A 23,158-nucleotide genomic window follows, 5' to 3' on the forward strand; every position below is an offset into this window, starting at 1 on the left:
ATAGATAAAGAAGATGTGGTATATATATACAATGGAATACTACTCAGCTGTAAAACAGAACAAAATCATTCCATTTGCAATAACATGGATGGACCTTAAGGGAATTACGTTAAGTGAAATAAGCCAGTTAGAGAAGGATAATCTCTGTATGACTCCACTCATATGAGGAATTTAAAAATGTGGACAAAGAGAACAGATTAGTGGCTACCAGGGGAAATGTGGGGTGGGGGGTGGGCACAAAGGGTGAAGGGGTGCACCTACAACACGACTGACAAACATTAATGTAGAACTGAAATTTCACAAGATTGTAACCTATCATTAACTCAATAAAAGAAAATAAAAGATACCACCCCATGTTGTTGCAAATGGGACGGTTTTGTCTTTTTTATGGCTGAGTAGTTTTCCATTGTCTTCTTTCCATTCATCTGTAGATGGGCACTTGGGTTGCTTCCACATCTTGGCTATTATTAATAATGCTCCCATGAACATAGCGGTGCATAAATCTCTTTGGATGATTGATTTCAAGTTCTTTGGATAAATACCCAGTAGTAGGATAGCTGGATCATATGGTATTTCTATTTTTAATTTTTGAGAAACCTCCATATTGTTTTCCATAGTGGCTGCCTGAGTTTGCATTCCCACCAGCAGTATATGAGCATTCCCTTTAGGGTATGATGCTAAGTAAAATAAACCAGACAGAGAAAGGCAAATACTGCATGATTTCACCCACATGTAGAAGATAACAAATACATGGATAAAGAGAACAGATTAGTGGTTACCAGAGGGGCTGGGGGTTAGGGGAGTGGGCGAAAGGGATAAAGGGGAAGGTATGTATGGTGATGGATAAAAATTAGACTACTAGGGGTGAGGACAATGAAGTGTATTCAGGAATTGATAAACAGTAATGTAGACCCAAAATTACAAAATGTTATAAAACATTATAATCACAGAAAAATTAATTGGAAATAAAATAAAGTATAAAATTCAATGGCAAATAAATAAATAAATAAAAGATACCACCCCAGATTTATTAAAGCCAAAGCCCAACGAAGGGGCAGGAATCTGGACTTTTAAAGAGCACTCTGATTGATCTGGTGGCATGCTAATGTACAATTTTTCTGAGAGTAGAATTCTAAGACTAATCAATTGTTTGCAAGAGGAAATTTGAGTCAATTCAATAAATTAGAGTATAAACAAAGAAGGTTGCTACTTCTCTCTTTTTAAAAAAAACAAAAAACGAAAAAAACAAATGAGTTTCTCCTTCTTTGCTCAAGCCCGCAGAGTTTATTTTCTTGCTCTGATCCCCCTGCCTTTGCAAGTTCCATGAAAATCGGCTTGGTACCACATTCCCTCAGAAGTTGTGGCTTTTTCTTGATTAGTTATCTTAGAGAGTATTGTTGTAGAATCTAGCCATTTGTTAGTGCCTACACACCCCTTTCCAGAACTCCTTTACACGAACTAGCTGTACCGCTACAATGGCACAAGACTGCTTGAGCCTCCCCATCATTCCTTCTCCCTTCACTCCGAAAGATCTTCCCTTTGTCTCTACAGACGCCACTGCCTGCAGGCGCTTCCACAGTAGCTGCCACCATACAGTTAAAGAATTTTCTTCCTAGCGGGGCTGGGCCCACTTCTAAAATCTGTCGAGAAATCCACTTTTAAACATATGCCACACCTAGGTATGAATGTCTAGTCTCTTGGTTCCAGAGAAGTGTTCAGATTTATTCTGATAAAGAACATTTCCCTTTTTTGTCAGAATTGTTGGAAACCTCTTCTTATTTGACAGTCTATGAAGAGTGTCAGTAGATGGCAAAAAACAAACAAACAAGAAGTCTACTTTGTACTAGTCGATTTCAGTTATTCCACTTCCTCGAAAATAAATTAAGAAAAAAAGCAAAAGTTGCACCTAAATATCTACATATAAAAATGCCAGTTGTGATAGTGTTTATATTAAACAAAAATTAGAAAATACATTTATTACCTGTCTGCTTTTTGGCACATTGCTTATACCTTTTGTGGCTAAATTTTCTCAGCCATAAAATTGGAATAAAAGTAGTACTTACTTAAAAGTGGTTTTGAGTTTTAAATGAGTTAATATATTCAAAGTGCTTAGAACAGTGTTTTCAAATAGTAGTCATTAGCTGAAATTATTATGATCATAAAAGTAGCAAGTGGTGCAATAAATTATGGTATACTCATTGACAATATGTCACACAGTCATTAAAATATTGTAATAAAAATTACTATCATGAAATAAATTAAAAATAAGAAGCAAAATTATGCTAACAACATGTTTAGCTATTGCTATATATATAACTCTGTAACTGTAAGTATGTACACATATTTAAAGAAAAACTAGAATGGAATACATCTAAAGATCTTTTCCATATCCGTGATATGTAAAATGTAGGAATATACTTTTTTTGCAATCCATATTTTCTTTAGCGATGACATTGCTCTTATAAAAAAATGTATTAATAAAAGATTAGGGCATTTGTGTGATATCGGTATGCCTGAAGAAGACTAATGTAAAATATGGGATTACTATTTCCCATAGCGTCTCAAATCTCCTGGAATGTTGTTAACTAGATAACAACCAGCCCAGTGGTACTAAGGCACAATAAAACCTTAAAAGCAAAAAGTCACCACAATAGGCTAACGGAAAACGGTCATAGAGTCAAGACTATGATGATTGCCTTGCTTGTGCTTCAGCATATATGGTTGCAAAGTCTGAGCAGTGTTAATGCTGTGTCAAGTGTCTTGAGATATTTCAGCAGTGCCACTTACAAGGCACACTCAACATTTCACAGCATGATCGTTAATCAAGGCTGTCAGGTCACAGAACAGCGCTTGCCTGCTGATCCTGACATGAGACTCACTGCATGTGACCTACATCCTCCTACTGGATATGTGTGAAAACACAATGACATCACAGAACTGAAGCAGCTGCCGTATGTCGAGCCACAAAGGAAGAAACCTTCAAATAAGACAGGAAGAAGAAATGCACTGAAATAACGCATGAAGCAACCGGGCATAGCTGAGAAATCCTGAGAGAGAATGAACGAAAGGGGCAGGAGCCACAGGTGGTTCACTGAAGCAAAAGTATGAAGCAGAGAAAAAACTGTCAGGTTTAATAGCCAGTTCATGTTGCTGCTCAACCAGTTTAAACCTGTTAAAAATGAACATCTGCTTGCAACTGATTATTTTACTGTTTAGCTTCAGGTTCAAAGATGAGAATGCAGTACGTGTACATACATGATATATTTTGCATAGTGGTGAGTGGATGCTAAGACCATGCAAAATGCTCTGCTGAATTCGCTCACAGCAAAAATATTCCTCAACAATCACAGGATTTGAGAATAAGACCCACCATGTGCTAGCACAGAAAACAATACAGTGAAGCTGTGTTGGAGAGAAGAATTTAGACATTTGGATTAAAAATCACATATATTAAACCAATGAACTCTCTTCCGTGTGAGTCACCAAAATGACTATGTTTTAACAGAAAGGCAATCACTTTCCAAACTATTACATGATTGTCAGTGTACTACATTTTAAAAACCCTTTCCTCCTTTTGGATAGATCATGTATTCCGTAACGTTTGTGTAACTAGATTGTCGTCACATAGACTATATGCTAAATACATCAAAAATCATTGTGATTGTAAAGTTTATTATAGAATATACTCCTGAGTAGCAATTTTCCCAGAAAAGATAATTTTGAAAGAATAAAATGGCTATTATCTCAGAAACAGTTGACATGAAATGACATCAGACAAATCTGTTAAAATTCTGCTCCCAACAACTACTAGCGGTAAGATACATAGCAAGTTTCTGCTCTTTATAAGCCTTAGCTTCCCCATCTGAAAATATGGTTAATAACATTTAACTCATATATTTATTGGAATAAAATAAAATAATTTCTGTAAACTGTCCATAATAATAGCTGGCACAAGGTAGTATCAATAAAGAATAACAGTTCTTATATTTGCATATTTGAAATTTTAAACACCATTAAACAAAAATGGGCTTACCTACGATTATGGGCGTACTGGTTAGTCCATAGTAAGCCCAAAAGCTGGAGATTTAAAAGTGAAAGTGATCCTTTGCAGGACGTAAAGAAGGTAATTGTATTGAGAAGTCAGGCATTGAACAGTTCATTAAAAGTTTTGGGATTTTTTTTTCCATTTTCCCAAATATCTAAGTCAAGGAAGATAACCCTAAAAGACATCAAAACATCCTTGAGAGCTTGCACACTTGCAGCTTACAGAGTTTGGGGACAATCATTCTTCATTGTATATTCCTTATCTTGACCAGAAAATTGTGGCTTCTCATTACACTTAACTGCCTGCAGGACCCCTGACTAGGAAATTACCAGAGCTGAGATCTGACTTAAATAAGTGTTGGTGTGTGGGGGTGGAAAGGACATTCCTGTCAGAGACATTCATTCAGTTAATAAAATTAATCTTTTTATTTTCATAGTTTTATCTACAGAGCAATTATTTTGTTTCCTATTTTATCTTTTACACTCCTTTCTAACTACACAATTGGCACAGATTGAAGGTACAAAGATTTCAATAGCAGCGTTTCTTCAGAAAAACGCGTACATCTTTAAATCTTAAAATGAGCATAAGAAAAGTGTATAGTCTATAAAAGAGGAAAATACCTTAAAAGTTCTGGCAGTGTTAAAAAAAAGTGCATTTTCTGTGCATTTTCAGCTTCAGTTAAAGAAGCTTCTACATCTTTTTTTCTTCGCTCTTAAATGAGTGCCTGCAATCGTAATACATTTACCCAGTAACGCTTTTGTAAATGAATTACTATGGCATTCATACCTTCAGTCTCTGAACAGAAGTCAGAAAGTAAAGATTGGCTGCCTCTAGATCAAGTTGCTGCTGCCAACTCTCGCGAGCTTTGTCAGGAACAGTTGATTGTAATGTCAGTGCAGTCCAATTTACAGGCTGGAGCAGCAGCTGCATACTGCATTTCCCTGAAGTGTTACATGATTTCCACTCCTTGCAAACTTTATCATCTTTGTTGCAGTGAGTCGGGTAAGTTGCTCTGAATTTATGTCTTCCTTTAGCTGCAAGTTACTGTGAAGCTCCTTCTGTAGGATTGTGTTCCCTTCACGTGTTTGCTGTGCCCCTTTGGTGCTCTGTGGGGGACAGTCATTGCAAATGGGACAGATGAAGCAAGCGAGCAGCCACAAGCATCAGATCTTCCTGTTATTCAGGGAATGCAGACTGAGTCCATTTAACTGCTGAGGAAATAATAGAATTGCTCAATTTTGTATAAAGGACGGTGGCACTTGTGGAGTCACTGTGATGTCTGTTCTCTGTGCACTCCCTAAGGGGAAACATTCTATCTGTTTTACCCTTAAATGTGCTGTTTAGGAAATTTCTCCTTAAAAGAGTAACAAAAGTGATCTTTGATCAGTCTTACTTTATTATTTTTTTCTTTTTTCTTAAATGGCATGAAGTGAATAGATCTCTTATTGTCTGGCTTGACAGGACACTTTTCTTAATAAACATTTTGCCATCTAAACTTTATAACAATTGGCAAAGCAAAAGTCTAAATTTTTTTTTATCTAAAAGGAAAGTCTATTTCGTAATTTGATTTCCCAACTTTTGTCCACTTTGCCCTGTTTATCCTCTTTCTTTTAATGTGTGTGTTTAAATTATGTCAAAATATTTTATATTTTTAAATTATTTTTATTATATCAATAAGCCAATATAGACTTTCTGTTGTCCTACATCTTGTAAACCTATTTTTATTTTGATGATATCCGGCTCTTGTTTAACCTGAGGATTAAGCATTGAATATAAAAGGTATGAATATTTAAAAGTAAAATGAAATGTGAACAAAATTGTTTCATTATTTATGGTTTCTATTTGCAATTTTTTTATCTTGAGTATGAATTTCAAAGTTTTGTGAATATATTGCATGATAATAAACCTAATTAGGAGTTACTATCACTAGTTCGTGTAATGTCTCTCATAATATAAACTATCACATACTTATGATAAATATAATTATATTTCACTTATATAGTTACTCGTTTAAGGTTAAACACGAGCTTTTAAAGAGTGGCTTTATACTTTAAATGAAAATCTTTAGAATTCTCTGTGAATTTGAAATAACATGGCCTTTGGATACCAAATAAAATTTCTAATTGCATTTGCAAAATTCTGTTCTATTCTCCTTGATTTGTTGTTGTTGTTTGTTTTTAGTGTCCTGTTTTTTTTAACTGTAAGGAAATGTTTGGGATCTGCTCCACATTTTAGTTTTTATAAATACAAGCTAATGATATCTTAGCAAGTCTTATCTATAAATTTTGTTTCTGCTCTGATTCATCTCTTGGTAACAACTAGTAATACATATTTAAATTGTATGTTGTCTTCATTTTAATGCTTTCATGACAAAATCTGCTCATTCTTATCAAAACTGAACTGTCCCAGATGTTAGAGAATTATAATTGGATAGATGTCAACCTAAGAACAGATTCAACTTTCAAAGACCTAAGATATTTCTCTAATATTAAATGTTCAAATTATTCCCACAATGAAAAGTTTATGAATCTTCCCGATTAAGGATAGATACAGATCTTATGCTTCTCATACTTAATATAGTGTCTTCTATCTGTACATCTGTATCCTTTTAGTGCCTAGTGGGTATCAGAAGGATCCCTGAAAGACAGTGATACAGTCTATTTATAAACAGACTTCCTCAACTCCCCACTTGACTTAGCCTGCAACAAAACAAGCTTTCTAGGTTTGGTATAAAGGCTTAGTTGTTTTAATTTGACCAAATACATTTTAGTGGCGCTTGTTCTAGATCATATTGTCTAGGTGGCTCTTTCCCACCATTTTAAAACACTTTATTTTTATGCAGAAATATATATTCTATTTAACTTTTTGAAAGTCAGGAAAATTACTCTACCTTCAAAAGAAAAACTGTCAATATTTGCTTGACCATCCTTTAAGAAGTCCTTTGGTGGCTAATGATTTTGAATATTTCATTGATATCCTACTATGGCAAAACTATGGCAAATGAATAGCTCTCTATAACAATCATTTTATTGTACCCATTCTTGTAGTAAAGATATATTTCTTCTTAAAATTGGTTGAGGAATTTTGATGTTACTTTCAAAATTGAATTAAAAATGCAAAAAGAAGGAAATAATTTTTGCCTTTTTTTACTTTGAAAGTCATATTATTAAAAATTTAGAATATTTTCCAAAATTTCCAGTAGATTTTGATATTCTAGAGCTTTTTATAAACTTGGAACATCAGAGTATTCATTGTCTTTCAGGTTTTCCACCTTCCCACTCCCATCGTTTGTTTTCTTTTTCAATTCCACACAAAAACTTCTGCCTTTCTTTCAAATATTATGAGAATAAGTTTAATCGATCTAAATTTGGATACTCAGTTATACTCAATATGAAAATTTGCCCCATTCTTTATGATAAACATCTTGTGTATTCTCAGTTTGAATTGTTTATGTAATACGCCAGTAGACAATTTGCACCAGAATTTATAGGAGGAAAAACAATGAAGTTTTGCTGAATATTTTAATTACTAATAAAGATTGAGATATAGACTAATAACGTTTTCTTAGTCTCCTTTATTTATTTCTCTTTTGATCGTTTAATCATGTGATAACTTATAATAAAAATGTAAACATCTCTTAACAGTAAAACAGCAGAGCAGCGTATTAAAGAATACCAGACTAGGAAAAGGACAAAATAATAATTAGTTAAATAAAGTGCTGTAGCTAAACACAAAAATATTAACCTACACTAATAAGTATGTGAGCATATGCATATTTTCGTTTTAAAATCTAGATTTAATAATATGGTATATAACATTCTCCAACAGGTAGCATGACAGTGCGTTAGGATTATACTGCCATTCTTGCAATGAACGCATGCTTACAATGATTTTTTGAATGTTATTAGTTGCATTTTTACAAGTTGATGACTCACAGATATCATTGCTGAAAAGGCTACTTTATCATTCATATAAATCATTACATATAACATTAAAATTCACTCAGCACAAAATATAATTAAAAACATATAAGAAATACTTATGTAAATCAAAGTGACATGTGAATGATATTATAATCTTTTAGCTGTTGTGGTAGCTATTATTTAACATATGCAATGGAAATTATTACATTTATTAATTACATAAGGAAACAAAATATTCGGTAGTAATTATACTTGCTGTGCAACAAAATTAATAAACTGTAGAACAAAAGTTTGAAAATTATCTCAGACCAAAAATCATTAGCATTTGGTGTTTGGCTTAAAAAGACAAAATAATATTTATATAAAACCAAGGGGAAAAAAAGAGGCTCTTAACACTAGCCTCAGAAGAAGACTGACTGAGCTGGGCCAAAGGTCGGAACGACTACAACCAGAGAGCCTGCAATTGATCTGTTGAAGTGAAGTTTAGAGTCTGCCAGCTTTGTGTCGTAATTCCTTTTTCCTCTCCAAAGCGGATTTTAAAAAAGAAAAAAAAAAGTCATCATAAGACTTTTTTCTCCAAATGTCCACCTCCGTTTATTTAAAGAAAGGGTTTAGAAATCATCAGAAGGAAAAAAAAAGACTACGGGAGCAGCGCCTCTAAAATTCCTAAACTTTCAAAAATATAAAGTTTCATTAGTGATTGTCAATTCCACAGGAAGCTTTATATTATTACATTTTATTTATTTATGATTATTTATAATATAAGAAATGCATTTATGATTGTAATAATCTCTGAATATCATAATAGTAAAGAAATTGTGTTAAAATATTATATACTTCAATAATATATTTTATTGTTCTTAGCAAAAATTCAATTGTATCGAAATCGAGAACATGAAAAAAAATCTTGTGGTTTGATTTTTTAAAACTTTATTATTATAACAATCATCATATATAGATATATTTGTATATTTGTCCATATACATATAGACATTGATAGAATTAGGTAGACAAGTATAGATATGGACATAGACATAAGTATAGACAGAGTCAGAGACAGAGAGAGAGGGAGAGATACCCATAAGTACTGGACACTAAACAAAATACTGTACACAATGGATTGGTTTATTCAAATATTTTGGGGAGATCAAAAAATACTTGTTGATCACCAGCTATTGTATGAGCAGCAGTGAAGAGGCTGATTTAAAATGTGAGTTCCTAAAGCTGAGACAGTTATCAAGATAGTGCCTTATTCTCTGCCTTCGAAGACAATCTAAATAAAAAAAAATACAAATTCTCAAAGCTCACAGGATTAACTTCTTGTACATATAGGTTGGATTGACAATTACGATATAAAAAAATAAAGAAAAGATTCTGTACATTTATGGACCTTTGTTGTTGATATGTGGATGTGAATGAGTGTTTGTTTGAATCAGGTTTCCTTTCAGTTATATCATGATGTTCTTTTAAATGGTATTTGCATTACATTTTTCTCTCCCTCTTTGCCACATGGAGTTTCAGTATCTGATTTTTAAATTTTATTTATTTTAAAGAAACTCAGGTGTGCAATATGATTTTTTAATAAAACTTTGATCTCCCAATCTCTTCATGTCATCAAACAGATATCATTTAATAAAATGCCAGATAGTTATGATTGTAGGTCTCAAAAATTACCTTTGCTTCCTCCACTTTTCCAAGTAATTTCTCAGCTTTACTCCTATTTCATTCATTTTGTCCGCTATCAGAATACAAGTAAATCTGACCATGATAACACATTTAACCTCACTAGTTGCATATGCTTTAATCAATTAACAAATTAACAGATGTGCATCGAGTAATTCTTGGGTGTAAAATTCCTTTGAAGTCAGCATCTTCTCTGGCACATTGTATTACTGCCTGCCGGTTCTCCCCATTTACATTGTAATTCAGGTCAAGAAGCCCTTCTTGGTTATTCAATTTCAGGGAAATTCTCTAGTATATATCTGTAGCCCTCCCTTTCCAATTTTTCCCATAGGTCTTTATAACAGTAGCAGATTTATTAGTTTTCACAATCTGTATGATAAATGGCAACTACTGTGTTTTTGTTACTTAACATTCTATAGATATATTGTCCAAATTCTTTTCTGACCATAGACTGTATAGATTTTATCGAGGAAGAAACTACTAGGCAAAAAGGATCACAGAAGGACGTGGAGACAGAAAAAGATGATAATAAAAGTCTAAGGATCCTTAAAAGTTCTTAAGAACCATTCACCCATGAATAGAAGTGTACATATTTCAGAGAATACATGAGCTTGTATTTCCTCCTCTAACCAACGTAGAAATTATATTTTGTCAACGTAAGTGGACAACCACTTAATACCACTTTCTGTGGGGCTGTGTGTGCTAGAGAAGTATATATATTTATATACACCCCGGGGATAAAATTTCTCTTTAAAATACTAAATCTTCCTTACAAGCATTTGATAATGAATCTCTCCAAAGTGAAATAATTTATACTTTTCCATGTCACTTATTTATTTTCTACATTGAAAACTGAAATATCTCCAAGCATTTTTTATGTTTTTATTCATAAGCGTTTATAGTGGTAGCAGATTTATTAGTTTTCATTATTTGTAGGATTAATAAGAACTATGATATTTTAGTCAAGTATAACGTTAGAAACATGAGGCTGTTAAAACTTCCTCCTCACCTCTCTTTCAGAAATCAGTATGCAGAGCTGGGGTACAATCATATGCATTCGAATTCTCTTGCGATTTCTTCTGCTCTGGGTGCTTATCGGGAAGTCACACACTGAAGAAGACATCATAATTACAACCAAGAACGGAAAAGTCAGAGGGATGAACTTGCCAGTTCTTGGTGGCACAGTAACAGCCTTTCTTGGGATTCCCTATGCACAGCCGCCTCTTGGTAGACTTCGATTCAAAAAGCCACAATCCTTGACTAAGTGGTCCAATATTTGGAATGCCACAAAATATGCCAATTCTTGCTATCAGAACACAGATCAAAGTTTCCCAGGCTTCCTTGGATCAGAGATGTGGAACCCAAACACTGAACTTAGTGAAGACTGTTTATATCTGAATGTGTGGATTCCAGCACCTAAACCAAAAAATGCTACTGTAATGATATGGATCTATGGTGGTGGTTTTCAAACTGGGACATCATCTTTGCCTGTTTATGATGGCAAGTTTCTGGCTCGGGTTGAAAGAGTTATTGTAGTTTCAATGAACTATAGAGTGGGTGCCCTAGGATTCTTAGCCTTATCAGGAAATCCTGAGGCACCAGGGAACATGGGCTTATTTGATCAACAGTTGGCACTTCAGTGGGTCCAAAAAAATATAGCAGCCTTTGGTGGTAATCCTAGAAGTGTAACTCTCTTTGGAGAAAGTGCAGGAGCAGCTTCAGTTAGCCTTCATTTACTTTCTCCTAGAAGCCAGCCTTTGTTTACCAGAGCCATTCTGCAAAGTGGATCCTCTAATGCCCCTTGGGCAGTAACATCTCTGTATGAAGCTAGGAACAGAACATTGACCCTAGCTAAACTTATGGGTTGCTCTAGGGACAATGAGACTGAGATGATCAAATGTCTTCGAGACAAAGATCCCCAGGAAATTCTTCTGAATGAAGTATTTGTTGTCCCCTATGATACTCTCTTGTCAGTAAACTTTGGTCCAACTGTGGATGGCGATTTTCTCACTGACATGCCAGATACACTACTCCAACTTGGACAGTTCAAAAGAACCCAGATCTTGGTGGGTGTTAATAAAGATGAAGGGACAGCATTTTTAGTATATGGGGCTCCTGGTTTCAGCAAAGATAACAACAGTATCATAACAAGAAAAGAATTTCAGGAGGGTTTAAAAATATTTTTTCCAAGAGTGAGTGAGTTTGGAAGAGAATCAATCCTTTTCCATTACACGGACTGGTTAGATGATCAGAGAGCCGAAAACTACAGAGAGGCCTTGGATGATGTTGTTGGGGATTACAATATCATATGCCCTGCCTTGGAGTTCACCAAAAAGTTCTCAGAATTGGGAAATAATGCCTTTTTCTACTATTTTGAACACCGATCGACCAAACTTCCTTGGCCAGAATGGATGGGAGTGATGCATGGTTACGAAATCGAATTTGTCTTTGGTTTACCTCTGGAAAGAAGAATTAATTACACAAAAGCTGAGGAAATTTTGAGTAGATCCATTATGAAACGCTGGGCAAATTTTGCAAAATATGGGTAAGTGCCAATTTTTGTAATTGTTCTTTTTGGTCTTGCTTGTTTTGTTTTGTTTTGCTTAGCTTTGCTTAGTTTCTGGTGTAGCCTTCATTAAAGGCACAGAAATGTTTTAGTTATTTATTCTCTTTGTACCTTAAGCTAGTTTTATTTTTTTAATATGTAGTGAATATCGATTCCTTGCATCAGAGTGCTTAAAACAAATCATCAAAGAACTTTTTTGAAAAATATTTTATGATTTATTTTCCAAAATTCTGCAGAGTACTTTAACAAAGTTAGCCAAAGTTTGTATGGAAATGGATGTTTACCTTGAGAACTAAAATTACCGTGACCATGTTTTTTAACCTGAAAATTTTAGGAAAGAGTAGGAATATGTCTTCTCATGCTCTTAAACGGTGGTACAGTGGTAGCTGATACATGAAGAAACACATTCTTGCTCAGGAAAATCAAAGGGCAAAATGGTGATGGGGTTACCCAAAATACAGAGGCTGCCAATTTGTCCATTTTTTTTCCCTACTAGGTTTGTTCAGATCTTTGAGGTAACTTGTGTAGGACCCGAGTTACAAGGGTCCTTATGTTTAGCTAAGCTGTTCCCTACATGAGCAGTTAGATGGATGACGTCATATAATCAGAGACAATACAAAAGAGCATATTTTCCCTCATGTGTTATAAATATTGTGATACCACGGCCTCAATAGTCAGAAGAAAATAATCTGTTACAATATGTTTTCATATTCGTATATTTGTATGTGTATAGAAAAAAGGTTTTGGACCAGCCCAGTGGCACAGCGGTTAAGTGCTCACGTTCCGCTTTGGCAGCCTGGGGTTCTCAGTTCGGATCCTAGGTGTGGACATGGCACTGCTTGGCAAGCCACACAGTGGTGGGCGTCCCACATATAAAGTAGAGGAAGATGGACACGGATGTTAGGTCAGGGCCAGTCTTCCTCAGCAAAAAGAGGAGGATTGGCAGCAGTTAGTTCAGGGCTAATCTTCCTCAAAAAGAAAAAAGATTTTTTTTTTCTATACATTGGAATAATTTATATCAATGAGAACACTTAAAAAAACAGAAATTTGGGCATCTACTTTCAAAAGGAGTGCTTACAGAAACTCACAAATTGATTGCCGCTTTACTCAATCTTTCATACTGTCTTTTATAATTGAAAAGAATGTTGAGAGTGATGCTGTTACTCTTTGGTCTTCTTTTCCATCCCCCATTTGGAATTCATTGCATTCCATGTTACTGTATGTATCGTTCTACAAAGTACTTGTATGAAAGAATTCTTCTCAAAGTTTTTTAATACTTATCCATTGTGTATAAAGCTAAAATTCTTCTATCTGGCATTAAGAGGCCTCTATAATCTTCCTGCAACTCATATTGCCCAAGAACACCTGGCTGCTTGGTAGGCCACTTATCTCTTGAATGCCAAAGATTTCAAGCTTAGCTGCACCTTACAGGCTTGTTCTTGCTATGTGCCCTGTTGAGGACATTTACCTCTCTCCTTTGTTTTTGGTGAGGAAGATTGGTCCTGAGCTTACATCTGTTGTCAATCTTCCTCTATTTTGTATGTGGGATGCCATCACAGCACGGCCCAATGAGCAGTATGTAGGTCTGCACCCAGGATCCGAACCCACAAACCATGGGCCACTGAAGCAGAATGTGCCCTTAACCACTATGCCACCGGGCCGGCCCCACCTCTCTCCTTTTTAAAGACACAAATCCCACTATTTTTTAAAGGTCCTCACCAACTAAATGTTTCACACAGCATATCTTTCATTCCTAGAGTTGTAATTGCTTCAGACCTCCTTTTCACTCTCTCAGAAGTTATTGATTGAGTTTTCTATCTGCTATCTTTCATTGTATGCCAAGCCTCCTAAACTAGACTAAACTAGCTTCTTGAAGGAGAAACTATCATTTTATTGGATACTCATTAAGGTACTACTGACATTGGTATATATCATACTTAACAAATATTTGATTAATGATTGAATGAGAACAAGTAAAAGCTAATATGAATAAAAAATATAATTGATTCAAGATCCATGGGCTATTATATTATCTGCCACTGTGCATTATCTTCTACCATCTGAGCATCAGCCTAAATTTCTACTTAAGAAGGATCATCTTATTTCAGAGCTGCACTAAAATTGCTTGTGTCTCATTCTGTTCTCTCTCCAAAGGCTATAGCCATAATAAATCATTTGAATATGTTTTTAATTCTTTCTTACAATTCTAGAGATTGTAAATAACTTAACGGGAAATATTTCCTAAAGTTACTGATGCCTGTTATTTTTAAAGGACTTCGTATTTTGCATATTGAAATCATCAAGGAATTTATATTTTCTCATGTCCCCATAGAGAACATTGAGAATCAGATGTGGTAAATATCTTGTTTATGATAGACAGACGGCAACAGATCAAAGAAGAAAGTCTTTGACACTTGATAGAATACTTTGTTTAATCTTAATCTGTTTCTATGATTAACATATGTTAATGGGAAATAAATGAAGGTTGACACATTTTAATTATACTGATAAATTCATATCAACAAGATTATAAACCATAAAGATTAAAGTACACTTTTTAAAGTAATTTAGTTGTAACAAGATGTCATGGCTAGTCATTTTAGCTGATAAGCTTCTTTACAGTCCATATTGGTATAGCTGAACAGAGAAATAATAATACATCATATGCGTTGAGAGTTGACTTGATGGCAAACCTAGTGTTAATCTCCTGGTGTCCATTGTCTTTTTTCAAAGTTTTTATTTTTATTTATTTATATATTTAAATTTACATATTTATTTATATTTACCTATAAATAAATATAGACACTTGGAATGGGCAAGTCAACTCCAATAGAAGCGAAGTTGGTGTTAGGTTTGGAATTCACCCACATTCGTTTGACCACAGACATGATGTTCTAACTCTGTGGTTCTCGATCCAGGAAATCCTCCCTCTTCCCCCCAACCTGGGACACTGAATAATGTCGGGAGCTCTTCTTGAATGTCACACTAGAATGGGCACGCTACTAGCACAGTAGAGGCCAGGGATGCTGCTAAACATCCTACGATCCACAGGACAGCCCCCACAACACAGAAGTCTTCATTCCAAATGTCAATGATGCCAAGATTGATGAACAGCAGGTTTCTACTTCCACATAACCCAAAATGACACATTAAAACAGTAAAAAATGTAGAACCAGGAGTCATAATTATCCTTCAGAGAAATGTTTCCAAGTTTATGGTTCATAAAATGTTTTAATAAATTCTTCTCCTTCTTAAATAATAAATTTAGTGTATGTTGTATTTTTTGTTATGATTAAGTTCAAAATAATTTTGAATTTTTCTTGGTGATTTTTAATTTTGTCAATAGGTTATTTAATAGTCTATAATTTAACTTCCAGATATTTGGATCCTTTCTGGATATCTTGTTGCGGATTTCTAATTTAATTCAGTTCTAGGCTGTACTCTGTAAGATTTTCCCCTTTGAAATATTCTGAGAGTCATTTTATGCCCCAGCCCCCAGCGTATGATGTACATGGGGAATTCTTTTATGCGCTTTGGAAAGAATGCGTGTTCTTCAGTTGTCTGCTATGGTGTTTTCTGTAAATTAATTAGTTCATGGTTGCTCAGGTCTTCTATTATTCTTCCTAATATTTTTGTCTACCTGTTTCAAACATTGAGAGAGGGGTATTAACATTTTCAACTATAATTGTGGTTTTATTTATTTCTCCATTTAGCTTTGCTAATTTTCCTTTTAGTGTTTTAAATCTATGATATTAATTCCATGCACATTTAGGATTATGTATTCCTGATTAATTGGCTGTTTTATCATTATGAGATGTCTCTCTGTCCTGACGTTGGCTTTGTCTAATATGAAGATAGATACATCATTTCTTATTCTTATGATTACATCATACATTTAGTACTATCCTTTTATTCCAATTCACCTATATTTTTTAAAAACCTTTCCTTAAAGTTAGTGTGATTAATCCATTTGACATTTAATGTAATTATCAATGTTTTTGTTTAAGCCTACCATCTTATTATTTTTTAGTTTGTCCTTCCTATTGCTCCTTTGCAGCTTTTTTTTTGCATTAATTGAATGCTTTTTATTATTTCATTTTATTTTTATATAGACATTTTAGTTTGTCTTTAACTTTTTTTCGGTGGCTATGTCAAGTCTAACAATTGTTTCTTTAACTTACAACAATCTGCTTAGAGTTAATACGGAACCACTTGGCAGTTTGCAACTGACATTTGCCAATTTCTTCACAATCCATGTTTCCCCTTTCCCATTTCACTCTTACTACTTCACAAATGTAAGAAATTAACAATACAGTTGCCTGCATTCTCCTCCATATTTCTATATTTTTGTCATATGTTTATACAATATATAATACAAAATCCCTCTTAATATATTATTTGTTTTAAACAATTATATTTATGCAAATTTATAAAAGAAAAGAAAAAAATAATCTTTTATATTTACCCACATACTTACCTTTTCCAATGTTCTCTACTCTTTCCTGTTGATCCTAGTTTTCATCTGGTATAAATTCTCTTTATGCTGATGAACATCCTTTAGGATTTCTCATTGTGCAGATTGGCTAGTTACAAATTCTGCCAATTTTCTTTTATCTGAAAACGCCTTTATTTTACTTCAATTGAAGGATACTTAAGAAGCTAAAATCTAATTTGATCTTTTCTTCTATTCCTTTCATTGGTTGAAAGCTGTGTTCCATTACCTTCTTTATCTCTTTAGATCTGATGTGAAATGCATCTCTATTCATGATTTTTCCCCTGTATTCCATCTTTTTTTTTTTTATTTTCCTCTGGTTGATTTCAAAATTTTCTCTTTTTTTTTTATATTGTCTATGATGTTTCCAAGTGTGATTCTTTTTTTTTTTTTTTTGTCTAGGGTTCACTAAAATTCTTCTTGTTGATTTTTTTTTTTGAGGAAGATTAACCCCAAGTTAACATCTGCTGCCAATCCTCCTCTTTTTGCTGAGGAAGAACAGCCCTGAGCTAACATCTGTGCCCATTTTCCTCTACTTTATATGTTTGATGCCTGCCACAGCATGGTTTGACAAGAGGTTTGTGTAGGTCCCCACCTGGCATCTGAACCTGCGAACCCTGGGCCCCGAAGTAGAATGTGCAAACTTATCCGCTACGCCACTGGGTCGGCCCCCTTGTTGATTTTTAATGTCACAGTTGAGAAATTTTATGTCAGTATTTTACTAAATATTCTTTATGCTCCATTCTCACCCTCTTCTCCTTCAAGAACTCCAATTATACATATATATTAGCCTATTTAATATTGTTCCACAGGTCACTAAGGTTCTGTTCACTTTTCTTCAGATTTACTTCTGTTCTTCAAATTAGATACTTTTTATTGATTTCTCTGCAAGCTCATTGACGCTTTCTTTTACCTTCTCCAATCTTTGGTTAACGCACCCAATGAGTCTTTTTATTTCACTTATTTTAGTTTTCAGATCTAAAATTTCCTTTTCTTTTTTTTAGTATTTTCATTTTTTTTTGCTGATAGTCCCTCCTTGTTTCTTATTTAAAGATATTATGCTTTAAGTTCTTAAACATATTGAAAATGGCTGCTTTAAGATTTTGTTTGCTCATCCAATATCTTGTTCATGGGATCAGTTTCTGTTTTTGTATTTCTTTGCATGCTTAGTAATTTTCAAATTTATACTAGACTTTGTGGGTGATATGCAGTATAAATTCTATATTATGTTATCCTCCTCTGAAGAATGTATGCTTCCACTGAAGAATGTTTTCTTACTTTACCAGGCAGTTCAATTTAGGGATGTTCATAGACTTGAATTTGTCTCAGATATGTATAAGCTTGGTTTTATATTTTGTTAGAGTGAATCCACACAAGGGTCAAGATATTTTATAGACTACGACTTGGCAAGACTTAAACTCTAAAGTCTGTTTTTACTGAGGATACTGCAAGTACTTGGTTTAAGTGTCTATTGGGGTGGGGATAGACTAGGTTTCCTTGTATTCTCTACTGCTGAGATATGGTCTTCCACTCAGCGGGACACAGAGTATTAATGAGGAATTAATAAGATGTAAACAAAGTGTTGGCCACATTATGATAGTTACTCACTCTCCAGCATTTCCCATCTCCTTTCTCTTCTCAGCCCTGCAGCATCTTCTCTCTGGCCAGCCTCTCATACTCTCATCCTGTATATATTCAGCCCAGGTCTCAGCCAAAGATCTGCAAGGAACCCCTGCAGGGAATTCTAGCCCACTCCCTTTGCTAGCCCCCTCTTTTCTGGAGTACTGCCACACAGATTCTAGTTTCTTCTATATCCCTGAATTGTTCTGTCTTTTAACCTCAGTGAAACTACTGTGCTCTGCTTCAGCTCAAGCTCTCTGCATCTTGGACAAGAAATTATCCTCATGTGAGTAACCACGGTAAACAAGAACTCATCTTCGAGTCCCCCTTCTCTCAACTGTCATAGACTCGTGCTGCCTATTATCCAGTTCCTGAAACTCATTGCCTTGGGGGTTTTTTGGTCCATTATATAATTTTTTTTATGAAGGGAGGGTTAATCGAGTTTCAATCGCTCTGTCACAGATGAAGATGAAAGCCCAACCTCTCCCCATTTGTATTTTAAGAGAATCTTAACCTTTATATTTCTCATTCAGTTTATGAAACTTATTTTTCCAGTTACTTTAAAAGATCTTATCAGTTTCCAAGATATATAAAGAAACTTTTTAATTTGACTTCTTGGCAAAAATAAAGAAAACATTATTCTGTGATAGCACTAAGTGGTATTCAGATTTGGTATCTTTATCTGCAATGTTTGAGATTCCTTATCAAATAGAAGGCACCGTGTAATTTATGCCTTTGCTAACTGAAATCACCACCTGTATGTCCTTTGCTTGTTCCTGCTTTTCCCTCAATCTCCTCTCTAAAAATGAATTTGAAACCTTACCCAAATAGCACCCAGTTCCATATGTGCCTTACATCCAGTATCCTATAATAATATGTTGAAATATCAATATAACATATATATCCATCAATTATTCATCCAAGCAATAAATTGATGGCCAACAAATTAAATTAACCAGCAATCAACGACACATTTTCAGCCCTATCCTAGTGATACAGGAAATTTGTGAAATCAAACTCGATTTGTCAGAACAGCTAACAAAGGAAAATAAACCAAAATACAATTAGTAGCATAATGTAAGATAGAAGAGGATCATTATTCCAGGACCCCTCCAGTTGCCTCCTATTGTTGCAGATGACCTTTTGTTTACTACATCCTCTCTGGGTGCGATATTCCCAGCTCCCCCAGTGTACACCTTCAAGGGGAGCCATTCGCAGTGCAGGTATATGATCCTCCCCGTTGTACATGACAGCCTAGGTGTGTCCAGTGTTAATCTTCCTATAGATCCTTTGTATATAAAACCTTAGGTAAGTTACTTAAAATTCCCTACTCTTTTTCCTAGTCTGTAAAGTGGGGTTATAAACATACCTCCCCTACTGACATGCTGAAATATACTTTACCATTGACAGGGAATTCCATTCCTCATTTTCACTCTAAAAATTTAATTTTTCCTCTACCAGGCATAAACTACTTTAATCTATTCTCATCTGAGGTTGAACTTGAAATCCCTCCCAAAATGTATGATTGTTTAGCTTCCTGGTTCAACATTAATTAATCAGCTATTTTCAAACAAACAAAAGGCAATTGAGGTGATTGTTGAGGCAGTTAACTTACTTCCGTCTTTTTGGTGATCATTTACTCATTCAGAGCCCATCTAAAGTAGTCAATGTTGCCTAACTCTTTTCTGCGAGAAATAAATGTTTTGACGCAAGTCACTTTTACTTTGTCCTATTTTGATATAGTGAAACAGAAAGTTATTTAACAAAGTATTTGTAAGTAGCTTCGCTGTAGCCTGCCTGCTGCTATTCTCATGTGTTTTATTTATTTATTATTTATTCTCTTTGACTGTAAGGAACTTTATCAGAGAAGGAACAACTTAGTAAATGGGAACAAAAATATATTGCTAAACTTTCAGTCCCATGGTTTACTGATCCATAAAAGATAAATAAGAACAGTGTTTGACATTTGTACTGGGGAGCCAGCGTGCATTGAGAACAGATGAAATGCTAAGCTGTAATTTCTTAATGCATAAGAGTTTGTGAAATAATTGGGACAATTTAAAATAGACATGCTACTGTGCACTAAATCGTAATTATAATCATCAGAAATTACAAACTTGCCAGATTTCTAAAGCAATGAACTTTGTTTCTGATTTATATATATTATATATATGTTATAAATATATAAATATTTTTATATCTGTATATATCCATGTATACACACACACTAAAGGATAGAGCCTGATATACATTGCTGGAACCTCATTACATTAGTAGGAATGCAATCAATAATAATGTATTTTCCAATGTTTGTAATTTGAAGTTGATTTAGTAATATTTAGTGTTTAGTAGGTACATTTCTATCTTGTTTACTTACATATGACAAAAAATAAAGTGATTGCAATAATATTTCAACCCCATTTATTTTTCAATTGGATGTGTTTTCTTTGCGTGTTCTTTTTTTCCTCTCCTGGAGTCATTTTATGTTTTCAAAAGCTCACAGAAAACCCGAGGGAAATTCAAACAAAGTATAAGTGGAGAACTAGGGCTGAATAGGAATTTAGCATGCGTCTGCACTCATTATATGGAGTTTTTGTGCAAATCCCTCACCAAGAACTTAATTTTCAAATTATGCTTGAATTTATTTTTTATTATGTTTTTCAACTTAACAAAACAAATATTCTAGAACTTCAGTACAACACACTTCTTAATAAGCGATGTCTTAAATATACCAAAAGGTTAGTAGTTAAAGATAGTTTTAATGTGAATGATACCATTACACTGACAAGGTATGAAGTATATGGATTCTATTATTAGAATGAAAAAATGCCAAAATGATGACACTATCCAACATTTTCTGATGAGAAAAGTGTAGTCCATAGAAGAAAAGTGAATTGGAGCTGGTAGGTGACAGAACAAAGATTAAATATGACTCAGGACTATTAGCTTTCATTTCCCTGTATTACCCATTCCCCAGGCTGTCTTCATGCTGAATTATTGAAAGCAGTCATTAAATATGCTTAGGAAATGCATCTGATGGCAAACTTATGATTTTAACACGTTAGCATGCTGATACCTGCTTGGTCAATGTTACAGAGGTAAGGGCAGAGAACAGATTAAAATTAGACATCGTGACATACAGAGACAAGTTCAAGTTTGTGAAAGACAGTCATCTGGCCATCTAGTCCAATTATTATCAGGCTTATAATTAGATTTTCTGACAGATAATAGTTCATACGGCTTCCAGAATGAAGAGAAAAATTCTTACCCTCTGATTCTATAATTATTTGTGGTACATTATCATAATTAACCTAACTGGAACATTTTGATGACTTTGCAAAGGGTCAGGGTTCATATCCCCTTGGATTTATTTTATTGCTATCATGACAGCATCAGTGTTCTATCACTTCAAATTCTTTATCCCCCTTAGGAATTAGGTGAGAAATTACTCAGTAAGGAATAAAACAATAAATGTTAGCATCAGTGTTGCTATAAAGTACCTTAAGTTTAACAGATAGAATATAAATGTAGATTTAAAAAAAAAGTGTATATATATGCATTCGTGCACCTTATTTGAAAAATAAGAATTATATAGGGGACAATTTACCATGTATGTAAGACCACCAGCAAAACCATTTCAAATGCAGCAATATTTTATCCTCAGGACAGTGGAATGAGAAGGATAAACCAGATTCCCCAAAGGACTACATCCATGAAGACAGTGATAAAACTAAAATGTGTTCAACTAAGTCTTTTGAAATACTTTACCACAGTGAAGTAGGGAAAAACTAATACTTCTGTAGTTTAAGGGGGCTCAGTATTCATGGTATCCATTTACTTAGAAATAACTTAATGTGATTTGTTCTCTATGTTTTGCTTTTGGAAAAATTATAATATTCAGTCCACTTATAAATCTTAAGTTCAGTCTGAAATTAAACTTAATCAATTATTTTTTTAAATCAAAGTCATACTTTCAGGAATATACATATAAATGCAATACTTCAAAGACTTGTCGGATACAAAAGGATAGTTTTGAATTTCACAAAGTAACAAAATACAGTAACCAAATGTGACTTTAAATAGTTTACTGTATAGAATACTATGTTTTTCTGACTGTTGTGCAATCAGATATGACTAAACTGTTTTTGGTCAGAGTGATGAGTTCCTAAGAAATTATTTTTGCTCCAATTTTCCTTCCCAGTCAACAACGCTAACTCAACCCTCTTTTTTACTTTGTATGTGTTAATATTTTGTCTGAACTCCTACATATTAGCATCTTAGGTGCAATTAACCTGCTGCAATGATCTATAGATTTATTAGAAATGAAATGTTAATATTGACTTATCCATAGACCTCTGTTATGTAAAATCAAGTGATTATTTATCTTGTACAAATTAAGTTGACTTACTTTTGGTGTATCAGACACTAAAAATTGATATCAAAATAATAGTTCTTTTGTGACTTGAGTTAAAATATTAATTATAAAAATATATTTTATCTAATAAACCATTACAAATTAAAATAACCCAATAATGTCACAAGTGTTAGAATTTCATGTTTTGCTTAAGCCATAAAACCAATCAATATCAGCTTTTGTTGGTTTGATAATGTTTCTAGAAGTATGAGAAATTACACATTTTATCAAACTCTTTGAAATAAAAATCTATGTTTTTTTTAATAGAGCATTTGCTAATCATGTTATATTTGTTTGTATGGATGAGTTATATGTGATGGTGATTTGTTTATTCATTCTTCCATTTAGTCATTCAATAAATATATTTGAAAGTCTTTATGCACCAAGCCTTACCTATACCAAAATATACCCAGAG

At 33.9% G+C, this 23,158-nt stretch overlaps 1 protein-coding gene across 3 annotated transcripts in view; it reads left to right on the forward strand.

Moving 5' to 3' along the window:
- The first annotated feature begins 4,916 nt into the window (after positions 1 to 4,916).
- The window catches only part of BCHE (butyrylcholinesterase), a 65,603-nt gene continuing 47,361 nt past the window's right edge, over positions 4,917 to 23,158 (forward strand). For 2 of the 3 annotated variants that reach the window (XM_014858908.3, XM_014858909.3), the window contains exons 1-2: positions 4,917 to 5,047; positions 10,672 to 12,196. In XM_014858908.3, coding sequence (XP_014714394.2) covers positions 4,933 to 5,047; positions 10,672 to 12,196 — 1,640 coding nt within the window. In that variant the 5' untranslated portion in view covers positions 4,917 to 4,932. Of the gene's footprint in view, positions 5,048 to 10,671; positions 12,197 to 15,135; positions 16,649 to 23,158 lie in introns of those variants that run through there. The other variant, XM_044771025.2, reaches the window with a different exon arrangement.

This window comes from Equus asinus, chromosome 5, assembly GCF_041296235.1.
Source record: "Equus asinus isolate D_3611 breed Donkey chromosome 5, EquAss-T2T_v2, whole genome shotgun sequence".
NCBI lineage: Eukaryota > Metazoa > Chordata > Mammalia > Perissodactyla > Equidae > Equus > Equus asinus.